Below are 13,416 nucleotides of genomic sequence, written 5' to 3'. Positions count from 1 at the left end.
GGAGTTGAACTTGTTACGATTTTCATAAAAAATTGGTTATAACTTTGTAAATACCCTGTATAATATAATAAACCTTTATATTTTTGTGATATGGAAGTTAAGAAGATTTCGAACATAAAATAAAATATAGAATGTTCCATTTAAAAAACATTCTAACTAATTTTAGTAATTTTTTAATATGAAGCTCAAAGTTTGCTAAAATTTTTGTTACTAACGTTTATTGCTATCTATTACTATAGCGGATCTACTGAGCTTTAGCACACTAATCAATCGCCCCGTATTACTTCTGCTACTCTTAATCACGAATTTTTGTCTCTTATCTTTTCATACTTTTCATACCTTTTCCAACAAAGTGGAAGGACAGAATTCGAAATAGAGGAAAGAATTATGAAAGGAAAGAAGGTGATAGGAGCTTTGAACTCGCTACTTTGGTCAAAAACCATATCAAAAGAAAAGAAAACACAGCTTTATAATAGCATCTTTAAAAGCGTGGTACTGTATGGATGTGAAACCTGGCAACTGAATAAGCGAACAGAACAGAAGTTGCTTGCACTGGAAATGGACTTCTGGCGAAGATCGGCCTGCATCTCCAGAGTCTCACATATAACGAATGAACGGGTACGAGATGTTATGAATAGAAAAACAAACATAATTGAAGAAGTCCAACAAAAACAACTTTGTTGGTATGGCCATGTACAAAGAATGGAGGAACATCGACTCCCAAAGCTAATAATGGAATGGCAACCCCCGGAAAGAAGGAAAAGGGGCAGACCGAAAACAACCTGGATAAGTGGAATCCAGAAAGCCATGTCTGAGAGAGATCTCCGACCAGGAGATTGGACAGATCGACGCGGCTGGAGAATAGGAACCGGAAGGCGCAGGACGCTATAAACCGGTGTTATATATATCTTTTCATACTGTTTTAGAATGTTGTTAAACTCATTAAAAGAACTAAATAATTGTCCAAACTCCATAATTAAGTAAAAAAAACACTAAACAAGTAAAAAATAAGGAAATTCTTTACAAATCAATATTAAAGTGTAAACATAATGCGATTAGACAAATTCTAACCACACTCTGACACTCGCGATACTTACAGATACTTAATACCACAGCATACACGCGGCTCAAATTAGCGTGTACCAAAAAACCCAGTCATAGTACACGCTAAATAATGATGTCACTGACTTGATGACGTTTAAGCGTGTACCTAACTTTTTTATTTGCGTACACGTTAGCGTGTACCTAGACACAGCGAACTTCGCTACCGATTTTTTAGGCATTCCAAATCACGTGATATAATATGGCTGCTGGATGGCGAAACTGTCATCCATAGGCGTATCCAATGTTTAAACCACTTCATATTTAATTTGCTATCACAATTTCACAAATTTCGCTACACAATTAACAAAAAAAACAAAACCAAACAGGATATTCTTTACAAATTTGTCAATATTCAAGGTAAACATTAGATACGCCATGACCACCCCCCTTAACTATGTCTATGGCCATGTCAGTTTAGCCATCCACCGGCCACCACTGACAGTTCATTGGAATCCCTAATTTTGGTGAACGCAGCCATGGATCATATAGGGCTTTTCATTCACAGTCATTTGTTTCGAGCTTCTGTCATATGTCGTATAATCCGTGTATATTAATATTATACACAGATTATACAACATATGACAGAAGCTCGAAACAAATGACAGTCGATGAAAAGCCCTATGGATGTGACATTGGGAACATGACAACTTGAAAGTGACGTTTCGTTTGCGTTTCGACAGTGACAGTCGACAGTTCCTGCTCTGTGTTTCAGTTATTTGTTTGCATTTTCGATTTCGCTAACGGAAGCGAACGGTAAAAACTATTTAATCCAAAAATAGAAAGCTGGAGTTTATTTCTCTAGTAGTAAGTGAAACTAAATAACCATGGCTCCCGTTGATGTGGATACAGTTCCTGTAAGTACATTTATTTACTTATATCATGATTCATTGTTCCAAACAAATGTAGGGTGTTTCCTTTCCTTGTAAAAACAACTTCTTTTTATTAAATCAAAGTTATAAATTAGAATTCTTTAATAAACTATACAGATTATTGCAATGTATTTTATAAATTTCCTTTCCTTCTTCTCATTATAGTCTTTTTAAAAAATGTTGGTGTTCAATTTGTACCCCTACACAAAAAATGTTTTGTGCAATTTTATTGTTTGTCATTAACATGCATTAAGGTCTGTACTACCTACTTACCCACATATTGGTTAAAAAGGAAGGTTGGAATTGCTTAAGCTGAATATAAATACCTTGGTTAAAAATATTTTTGGTTTAAGAGTGCACATGATTAATAATCATAATAGGGACCTTGCATAAAATTTAAAATTGGAAAAAAATGTTATAAATCACAACAGAACGTAATTTAAAACATGTATCAATGATAAAATGTATCTGGCCACCAGCAGAAGGTTAAGGTTGGATCCTTTCTGTCAAACTCTATTGCAGTTACATCGGGCGTTCCTCAGGGTGGGCACTGCTCACCGATTTTCTTTGATCTGTTTGTGAATTCTATTTTCGACTGCTTTGAAAACAGTGATGGTTTAGCTTTTGCTGACGATTTTAAAATATCAAAGATAATTTCTAGTCCTTTAGACCAACCCCTTCTGCAGGAAGACCTGGATAGATTGACACATTGGTGTACAGTAAACAAACTCAACCTAAATGTCTCAAAATGCTGTTACATTAGTTTTTTCAAAGGTAATAGGAAGATCAATACTTGATATAAAATAAATAATGAAGATCTGAAATATGTTTCAAAAGTTAAAGATTTAGGAGTGATTTTTGACGAAAGTTTGAGTTTTGTTGAACACAATAATTACGTAACAGTTCAGTCTTCAAAAATGTTAGGATTTATTTTGAGACACTGTAGTAATTTTTCAGTTGACACTGTAAGAGGAGTTTATTGTTCTTTGGTGCGATCTAAACTTGAATATGGCTCTATAGTATGGTCTCCATACCATGCAGTTCATAATATGACTGTTGAAAAAATTCAACACAAATTTTTGAGGTTCTGTGCATTTAAATTAGGTGAAACTATTGTAGATCACGATTATTCATTAATAGAAAACAGTTTAAAACTTAATACACTAGAAAATAGACGTAATCAAGTAGGATTAGTATTTTTGTATAATTTAATAAATGGAAATTTAGATTGCTGTGATCTATTACAGTGTATTAATGTTGATATACAAACTATAAATCGAAGAGATGATTTTATAACATTTTATATTCCTTTCCATCACACAAGTTATGGCCAAAATTCACCTACAGATCGTTACTGTAAACTTATAAATGACAAACACATTGAAATTTTTGATATATCTCTGAATATGTTTAAAATTAATTTAAATAGAGTATTTATTTAATTTTTTTGTTAGTTCTAAGGTTACAAGTACCTACCTATTCTTATTCTAATATTTGTTATCTAATTATAATGTTGTTAAAGTATTATTAGTACATATTTAGCTCGTAAACTTATTATTGTTAATTGTATAACTTTTAATGGGGTAATCCAGTCAATAAATAAATAATAATAATAAAAAAGTTTTGTTTGTCTTTCGTTTTTCCCCTAAAGACGATTAAAAATTCAAATTATTCCAGCCAGCAAAAAACGCGTCGTGACATCATATGGTTTTGCATTTACATTTTACACCAGAAAGTAAACAAAATTAATTAGACATTATAAACGTCAGTAAAAAATACAATTATGTGACGTTAAAAGTGTTTTTGTTCGTTTGAACTATTCATAGAAAATTTTTACTTTTACAAAATGGTTTTATTTTCAATAATAAACCTTCTTTTCTTTTCTTCAAAAACGGTATCAAACTCCAATCTCAACAAACTGGAATATATTATTTAAACGACATACGATAAATGTCATTAGAATATAAATATTTTTCCTTTATTACCCTACGACGAGCTGGCCAAATACCCAAGTAGGTGGAGGCCAATAAACTAAAGAAGCAAAAGAAGAATATACCTAAATATAACGCTGTGTCTAGGTACACGCTAACGTGTACGCAAATAAAAAAGTTAGTGTCAGAGTGTTGGAATTTGTTTAATTGCGTTGTGTTTATACTTTAATTTAAATATTGATTAGTAAAGAGATTTCTTATTTTTTATTTGTTTAGTGTTTGTTTTTAAATTAACTATGCAGTGTGGACAATTATTTAGTTGTTTTAATGAGTTTAACAACATTTTAAAACAGTATGAAAAAGTTAAGAGACTATAAATTAATATGTATATTTTTAGTTATAAGTGAAATACAGTATTTAGTATTACAATATAGTACAATATGTTACAATTTAGTATATACAATATTTAGTATTACCGTCCAAAATTAAAATAAAAGGAAGACCTAAAGCTTTCACAATAATAATTAACTTGTTATGAAGCTATTTCCTTGTGGCATTTTTGTAATCGACTATTCTAAATGGGAACTAAGCCACAATTTAACTAAAAAATGATGTTATTAACGTTTCAACGTCTAAATCGGATGTCGTTGTCAAAATACAAAATATTATTAAATTAAACAAAAATGTTCTTGCTTAGTAAAAAATTTTTTCTAATAATTTATTTAATCTGACTAATTTTTGTATTTTGACAATGACATCCGATTTGGACGTCGAAATGTTAATAAAATCTTTTTTTAGTTAAATTGTGGCTCATTTCCCATTTAGAATAGTTGATTATAATAATTAACTTACGTATAAAAATTATTTTAGCAATATTTTGTATGTGCCGTGTCAACTAAATACATACAGTCCGTCTAATTTACTTACTGCTGCACGTCATTATTTATGTTAGAGATCTAAGTTGGCATTGTTGCCCAATTACAAAAAATTCTTGAATTTATTTTAAATCTTTTAAATACATCACACACTTTTTGCGGAAGTGGATTATACAGCAAAACAAATTAATATTCAATTTAAATAAATAAAAACTTTAGAAATAGAAAACAAAAATTAAGTTATAATCTTACGTTAAAGTACATAATAAAAACAGTAAATATAATGAAACAAATACTTATAGTAAAGAATATAAACAAATATGAAGTGTCATCACCGCAACTGTCATATAAATGTTACCAATTTATGCCAAAATATCACCTTCGTTCGATTATAGTTACAGTGTATTCCTAACAAATGTGCTACATAAAAACGCTTTATAATCCATTTATACAAATTAAATGAAACATATTATTGTGTATTTCGTTAAGTTAACATTAATAGAAATCTTTAAATATTATTTCTACGCGTATATATAAAATATGCCTAGTGGCTGTAACGCCAGTGTACTCGGAAAAGTGATTCTAAACAAGAACACAACTACCGCCTAAATATTTCGTGTTGGTATCATGTGACGTCTCGGGCTATGACGCGAATGACGTGTAACAGTAAGTAAATTAGATGGAGTATATATTTATTTTGCTAACCTAAATATATACTTTTATTATACACATTGATTTATTACAATTAAGTTTGAAACATCTGAATAGTTCTGCTTCCCTTCCCTTAACAAATATTTTTCTATCAAACAAACACTAAACATATCAAAATAGCATGTATTTACCAAAATATACAGTCACTGCGTACGTTAAATAATGACGTCACTGGCTTGATGAAGTTTAATTCGCGTGTATGTACCTAACTTTTTTATTTGTGTACACGTTAGCGTTTACCTAGACACAGCGAAATATAACCATAATAATAACTAATGTAAAACTAGGTGACATCACGGGCCGTTCGAACTACTTTAAAATACCGAAGACTTTAAATTTGTACTTCTAAGTTATTATGAGGTTTTGATGCGTGAAATTTTGGAAATCTCATTTTTATACAAAACTGAACATTATTATGTAATAAAAAAAATGTGCAAGTTCCTTATCGTTGAATGTATTCCAATAGTAATTCCAATCCCCATAACTGTTATATTTATTATGTGTATTTTTTCATATTTGTTCCGCATTTTTACTGTTTCCTACTCATCTACTAGTTCAATATAATATTTCTTAATTTTCAAAATGATTTGTAGATAAAGAATCGAAACGTCAAAACAAATATAAAATGTAATTGAATGGTGGGCTGCAACAATGTTGTAAGCGACATATTGGGTCAAAGTGAGGTTTTAATGCAATATTATTGTATATCCAAAGACCAATGCGAGTATCTTTCAATCTGGCTAAAAACATTTTGCCTTCCCTGAGTTTTTATACCGCAATGTTGGTATCCGTATGTTCATAAATAGCTTGTCAATATGTTTTTTTTCATCTCCTGCATAATTTAAATTCTGTTGCTTACAACATTGTTGGAGCCCACCATTCAATTCTCATTTATTAAGTGTGTAGCGAATCTATTTCTTACTTACTTAATGAGTAGACCCATTGATACCTTTTGGTGTTGGGCGAATCTATTTCTATTTCTTCTTATTCTTCTTCTTGATGTGTGTATCCATGACAAATGTTGGCGATCATCTTGGCAATTTTTGTCTTATGTGCAGCAGCACAGAAAAGCTGCATAGATGTTGTGTTGAACCAAGTTCTGAGGTTCTTTAACCAGGATAGAACATCCATCTCTTCTCTTTTATTTACATCTCATAATATTGAATTGTAGAAGTAGTTTTAGTCTTATGTACTTTGTAAGTGCTTTCTATTTCTTTCCTGGATGTTCCTTATTTATTTTACATCAGTGAAATAACCCTTTGTTTATTAAATGTGTTGTTCACTACATTTTTTTCATAACTACCTATTAACCCATTCAATGCGGAAAGCGCACCAGTGCACTTTGTTTATTTTTGATAAAAAGTGAAACGTGCAGTGGTGCGCTCTCGTCACATTAACTTTTAATTTAAATGAAGCATGGCAGCACAGTGCAACTCCCTACTATTTAAGGCCGTACTGAAAGGGTTAAACACTCCCAAATTTATTTTTATTTTTTAAGCTTGGCCAGTCACCAAGGCCCTTAATCCTTTTTTAGTTTTAATTAGGTAAACAGCGTTTCCCAACTGGTGGGTCACGACCCAGTAGTGGGTCGCGGGTGGATTTCAGATGGGTCACTGCGTGGCTCTTACAGTAGCTGAATAACGTAAATATGTATCATCACATATGAGCGATGGGTCGCGAATATGAAAAAACATCACAAGATGTGAGTGGTGTTCTTTGAGATTTAGCTGAGAGAATCATAGTGAACATGCTTGTTGAACTGATGCTCTTTATCAAAAAATATTGAAACTTTGTCACTGATACGATTGCTAAGCCTATGAAAGCGAAAAGTAGATGGATAGTGGACAAGTGAATGCAGCGCAAATGTTTGAGTTTTTGAAAAGCATAGAGCAGATGCAATGAAAAGCTGATAAATCTCATACTACTTCCATATTGGTGTATAAGCTCAAAAAAGAAGGTTGAGTAAACATTTGCCCAACAGTGTAAATACCAAATAAAAATCTAAAATAATGAAAAGCGGAATCTGTTAATCTGTTCACCAGAAAATCAACTATGATACTATGAAAATTAACCTGGGGGTGCCAAACTTTTGCGGTTATGTTTATTTACTTACTACTTCATCAGTAATTAAATTTTCCGCAAAATAACAAAACTATTGGTTACTTTATTAAGAAAAATATTTTAAAGCTTTTTGCTACTTTATATTTAAGGGAATTAGATGTTAAGGGGTACAAATGATAAAAAGGTTTAGTTGAGAAAAATGAAGTCAAAGTTAATTTCACATGGTCAATTCTACAGCGAATTAATCACTTATGGACTTATTTTGAATTAATTTATACATTTTATTTATCTAACTGTAAAAGTGTTTTAAGGGGATGAGCGCAAACTTTCGGCTCCAATGCTATTTAAATGGGATTTATTTTTTTCGAATCCTGAGAAAACTAATAAATATTTTTGAAAAATTTAAACGCAGAATGAAAGATTACGTTATTACCTCGGTTATTACTGAGGGCCGAAAGTCCCTGAAAACTTCTATAATGTTTATTTTAATAAGTTACAGGAGTGAAAAACTAAGAGAAAATTTAGTGTGATTTTGGGGCCATAGGAAAATCAATGAAAAATTTTAAATTATTGAATTCCTGCTTCCCTAATTATTTTACATCAAAAGTCGCAAGAAACTATTTATAGATAATTTAAATCTCTATTCAAAACGAATGTTAGTTTTGTTATACAAATTGAACACATTCCAAAATTTTACAAAAATATAATACATTTTCCAGAATTTTATTAGTACAATCGTGAGAGATTTGACCTCTAAAAATCATCCGCACAAGCTGAAATCCGCACAAAAAGATGCAAAAAAAAGTTTGTCACTACTACCCTACGGGGTATTCCCTAAAACCTCCATATAAATGGTAAAAAAATGGCAGAAATCGCGCAATTTTTATTTATTTAACAGCTGTAAAGAAACTGACTTCATTTGCGACAAAATGCAAAAATTGGTTACGAAAGCTGCTCTTTTCACCTATAAAACACATTTTGATTTTTGTCGATAGGACACTCCACTCAAAATCAATTTTTTAAATAAAATGTGTATAGCCTAGGCGGCAAAAATTCGATATTTTTTAATCAGAGTATCCTATCGACAAAAATCAAAATTTGTTTTAAAGGTGAAAAGAACAGCTTTCGTATCCAATTTTTAAATTTTGTCGCAAATGAAGTCAGTTTCTTTACAGCTGTTAAATAAATAAAAATTGCGCGATTTTTGCCATTTTATGATTTATATGCGGGTTTTAGACGGAAGCCCGGGGGAAGTAGTGGCAAACTTTTTTTGCATCTTTTTGGAGTGGCAAAATTGATATTCTCAGCAAAATTCAACTTGTTGGTATGATTTTTAGAGGTCAAATCTCTCACGATTGGACTAATAATACTCTGGCAAATGTATTAAATTTTGTTTAAATTTTGGATTTTTAGAGGTCAAATGTCTCACGATTGGACTAACAATACTCTGGCAAATGTACTAAGTTTTTGTAAAATTTTGGAATGTGTTCAATTTGTAGAACAAATCTAATATTCGATTTGAATAGAGATTTCAATTCTCTACAAATAGTTTCGTATGACTTTTGACATAAAATAATTAGGGAAGCAGGAATTTAATAATTTAGAATTATCTATTGATTTTCCTATGGCCCTTTTGTCGATTCACCAACTGGTATATATACACCATTTTTAGGCGTCAACGCACTTCGGTAGGGATCTATGGAGGAGTATCACCAAGCTGCAAGCCCTTATCCCTTGCTGTACCGCTCCTCCATAGGCCCATCAGACGCCAGTTTATTCCAGACCAAGTCGTAGATTCTATTGAATTTTATACTACGGCATTGGCCTTTTTATTAATTTCAAATGACCTGGCTGAGGTTCGAACCTCGATTGCAAATCCACTAAACTTGTCGATCGACTGTGCCTTAGCCAACTGGGCCGTCTAGACTGACTATTAGTTTTGTCAGGATTTGAAAAAAATGAACACCATGTCCGTGGTGATATTTTCCAAATCGAATATTCGCTATCTTTGTCATATAACGCGCTCATTCGAACGGAGTGTGCTGACAAGACAGTGACAATTTCAAATATTTGACACTTCTTCTTCTTAAGGTGCCTATCCGTTCCGGATGTTGGCGACCAGCATGGCTATCCTAACTTTGCTTGCTGCTATTCTGAATAGTCCGGTTGTCGATGTATTAAACCACTTTCTCAGGTTTTGAAGCCAAGATATTCTTCTTCTCCCTGGTCCTCTCTTTCCAAATATTTGACACAGTTTCAGGTATATTTTGAGTTATTTATTAAATAATATTGATAGTGTATTTGATATACAGTATGTCCCTGTAAGTTGTATCCATATGGAAAACTTTTTTATTATTAATTTTACGAAAAAAAGTTATTCTTCATAAAAATCTCTGCTTGGTCCAAAACCTAAAATTTAACCATCACATATCAAATTTTTTGAATATTATACGAGGTATGTCAAAAAGTTTGAATTTCACTGAAGAGTAAAGTAGCATTATTTTTCACAATATTGAAAATTGCTATTATGAAAAGTTGTTTGGAATTAAAAACTATATTCTAGTATGCAATTACATCCTTCTAATTGAAAATTTTTTTTTTTTTAATAATTTTGGATAACTAACATTATTTTCAGTTATTTTAATTCAGATAACTCTTTTATTATTAATTTTACGAAAAAAAGTGATTCTTAATAAAAAGTTCTACCTGGTCTAAAACCTTAAATACAACCATCTTATGTTAAATTTTATCAATTTTATACGAGGTATGTCAAAAAATATGAATTTCGCTTAAGAGTAAAATACGTTATTTTTCACAATAGCAAAAATTGTTATTATGAAAAGTTATTTAGAATTAAAAACTATGTTTCATTATGTAATTACATTCTTTTAATTGAAATATTCTGAACTATAAAGGTACTTTACTTTTGATCTAAATTTATCTTTTTTGACTTACCTCGTATAAAATTGATAAAACTTCATATAAGATAGTTGTATTTTAGGTTTTAGACTATCCAGAACTTTTTATTAAGAATCACTTTTTTTCGTAAAATTAATAATAAAAGAGTTATCAAAATTGAAATAACTGAAAATAATGTTGTTATCCATAATTTTTCAAAAAAATTTTTTTCAATTAGAAGGATGTAATTGCATATTAGAATATAGTTTTTAATTCCAAACAACTTTTCATAATAGCAATTTTCAATATTGTGAAAAATGAAGCTACTTTACTCTTGAGTGAAATTCAAACTTTTTGACATACCTCGTATAATATTCAAAAAAATTGATATTTGATGGTTAAATCTTAGGTTTTGGACCATGCAGAGCTTTTTATAAAGAATAACTTTTTTCTGTAAAATTAATAATAAAAAAGTTTTCCATATGGATACAACTTACAGGGACATACTGTATAATTGATTTAATTTAAGTCTAAAGTTAAGTAAATTAATAAAAAGTTATTTATTGTTTATTATTTATGGAAGATCTAAGCACAGAATACACCAGGGTATATTCTGTGATCCAACTATTTTGTTGTTAAAGATGTTCAAAATTTAACCAAGCGTTCCATAGTAACAATATATTATTAAAAAAATCACTTTATAACTTTTCCTCTTTTCTCGATTAAGTCTTAGTTTTTATTGTATAGTATATAAATTATTATAATTAGTGAATACATAGTTAGTGAAAAAATTATCATATTAATTAACTGAATTAATAATTTAAGCGATTATAGAAGTAACAAGTAACAGTTATCCAAGAACATTCAAAAGCCATCTCTTTAGTTAATGATGACAATGTCATTGTCAAGTAATGTTTACATATCCATACCAGTAAGAATTTTACTACACGTAATTTGCCGTGTAAAGAAAGAAAACGTAGGGATAGCCATAAAATATTTTGCGCCTACACTCTTAAAGTTAGTATTTATTATCATTCATCATATTTGAAATTTTGAAAAAACGTTTGCACTTGTCTGCTTCAAATCTGGCATTTGCTTCTCTTTGTCATCTACGAGCTTTACGCATTTCTTTGAGTAAAATAAAATAAAAACTATGTTTAACATTTTATTCTTAAAAAAAAAACACATTTATTCATCATAATCTAAGACCAGGCCCAGTTCAGTGTCTTTTTCATATTCTAATTGAATGTCCACTTCCAATTCTTGGGAGTTTCTTTCATGTTGTGGTTTATTAAAGGTTTCGCGATTTCAAACAAAGCGTGGTGAATGGGAGGTATAAAGGGTAAAAGTTGCATCAAATTTTTGTATTTTGGGAGTTTTATTTTGATGGGACCTTGGCGGAGAGGCGGAAGTTCGATAACCAATGAAATTTTTGCAGGTCCTCGCACTTTTTAGTTTTTCTCAAATCAACAGTGCTAAAGGTAAAACTTCTGACAGTGTATACTTATAAAACAATGTGCAAGGTATCTGCTTTTCAAATAAAACCAGTGCATTCTTCGTAAACCCTTCTCCTTCACTTTGCCGTCCATTATCTCTGTTAAGGGAGCTACAGGAGAGAGGCTTGTACCTTGAACCGGATTTTTTCAAAGCTCAATTATTTTTAAGTTTTTAAATTTCAAGGACAAATTTTTGGACTAACTTGTAGTTTATACACCATAGTCTCTATTAAAAGGTCATTTTAATAAAACAAAACCAAACACATTTTTTAGAATTTTATTTATTAGAGCTAATTTGGTCCAAGGTACAAACCGGTACTGTACCTTGAACCACGTAGTCCTGTACGTTGAACCACCAGTAAATCTTTAAAAATATGTAAAAAAAATTGTGTTATTCAACATTGAACCTCTCAAAATCTAAGTCAAACACATGTACTCCTTTTTGCCTTTCAGACAAACCAGCCAGACTTGGTTCTTTAAGTTTGAGCAAAACATCTTCAATGTCAATGTCAAATTGTTCACCACTTGGGCCAGAATACTTGTTGCTGTTCATAATTCTCTTCAGTTACTGGACCGTTAAGTAGGGACTTACAGCAGTTACTTGTGCAACATAAAACTGTGTCTTCTTTTTTCCCATTAATTTTGTACGGTCCAACATACAAGACGTGATGGCGGTCCAAGGTACAAGACTCGGCCGAAAAGAAAACAAATGTGAATTTAACCTAATAAAACGGTTTTGTTATATTTCTCTCTATGTTGTTTAACTACCTATTAGTAGGGGCACACAAACCTTCTGATTTAATTTACGATATTTGTTAACACAAAAATTAGAAAAGAAAATTTTCTATCCTATAAATAGTTACTTTTCAGGAAATAAAACACGATATTTTTACGATAGCCGCAAACGATTTTTAATCACGTTCTACAACTCTCCCGTGAAAAGGAAAAACCTAGTAAAGTGACTTACTAGGTTTATGCTTAGTATCAATTGTGTGAAACCCCATGAAGCTCTTTATCGACTGGTACTTAAAACTTGTAAATACTTGCATTTTTAAGAAAGTTATTTCAGATGGAAAATCCTAGCAAAATGGTAATTTCAATAAATTTGGTTGGAAAAACCTAGCATCTTGTTATTTTTTTAGAATAAACATAGCAACTTATACAGTGAACGATACATTTCTACTTATTTCAGAAGGAAAAATATAACAAAGGCTTTTACTAAATATTTCCTTTGAAAAGTGTATATATAAATATTTTTTTTAAATTGGAAGTTCCTAATAACATACCTTACCATTTTTAAGCCGAAAGACAAAAACGTCATATTTCTAAACAAAAAACTAGCAAAGTCATTTACTAGATATATCCATATTTTTTCCGGTCATTTAAACTCGGCGAATTATTTTAAAGTGTGTATGCTAGGTATTTCCAATTTAATTCCGCTTTGGCGCGAAAACGAAGGATCTTTTACTAT

The 13,416-nt window shown here is 30.8% G+C and overlaps 1 protein-coding gene across 3 annotated transcripts in view; it reads left to right on the top strand.

Moving 5' to 3' along the window:
• Positions 1-1,787: 1,787 nt before the first annotated feature.
• The window catches only part of LOC126882235 (septin-2), a 135,081-nt gene continuing 123,452 nt past the window's right edge, over positions 1,788-13,416 (top strand). For all 3 annotated transcript variants that reach the window (XM_050647059.1, XM_050647057.1, XM_050647058.1), the window contains exon 1: positions 1,788-1,958. In XM_050647059.1, the coding sequence (XP_050503016.1) occupies positions 1,929-1,958 (30 nt within the window). In that variant the 5' untranslated portion in view covers positions 1,788-1,928. The remainder of the gene's footprint in view (positions 1,959-13,416) is intronic.

The sequence above is a fragment of the Diabrotica virgifera genome, chromosome 3 (genome assembly GCF_917563875.1).
Source record: "Diabrotica virgifera virgifera chromosome 3, PGI_DIABVI_V3a".
NCBI lineage: Eukaryota > Metazoa > Arthropoda > Insecta > Coleoptera > Chrysomelidae > Diabrotica > Diabrotica virgifera.
The sequence above is the reverse complement of the archived record's forward strand: the minus strand, read 5'-3'. Positions and strand labels throughout refer to the sequence as shown.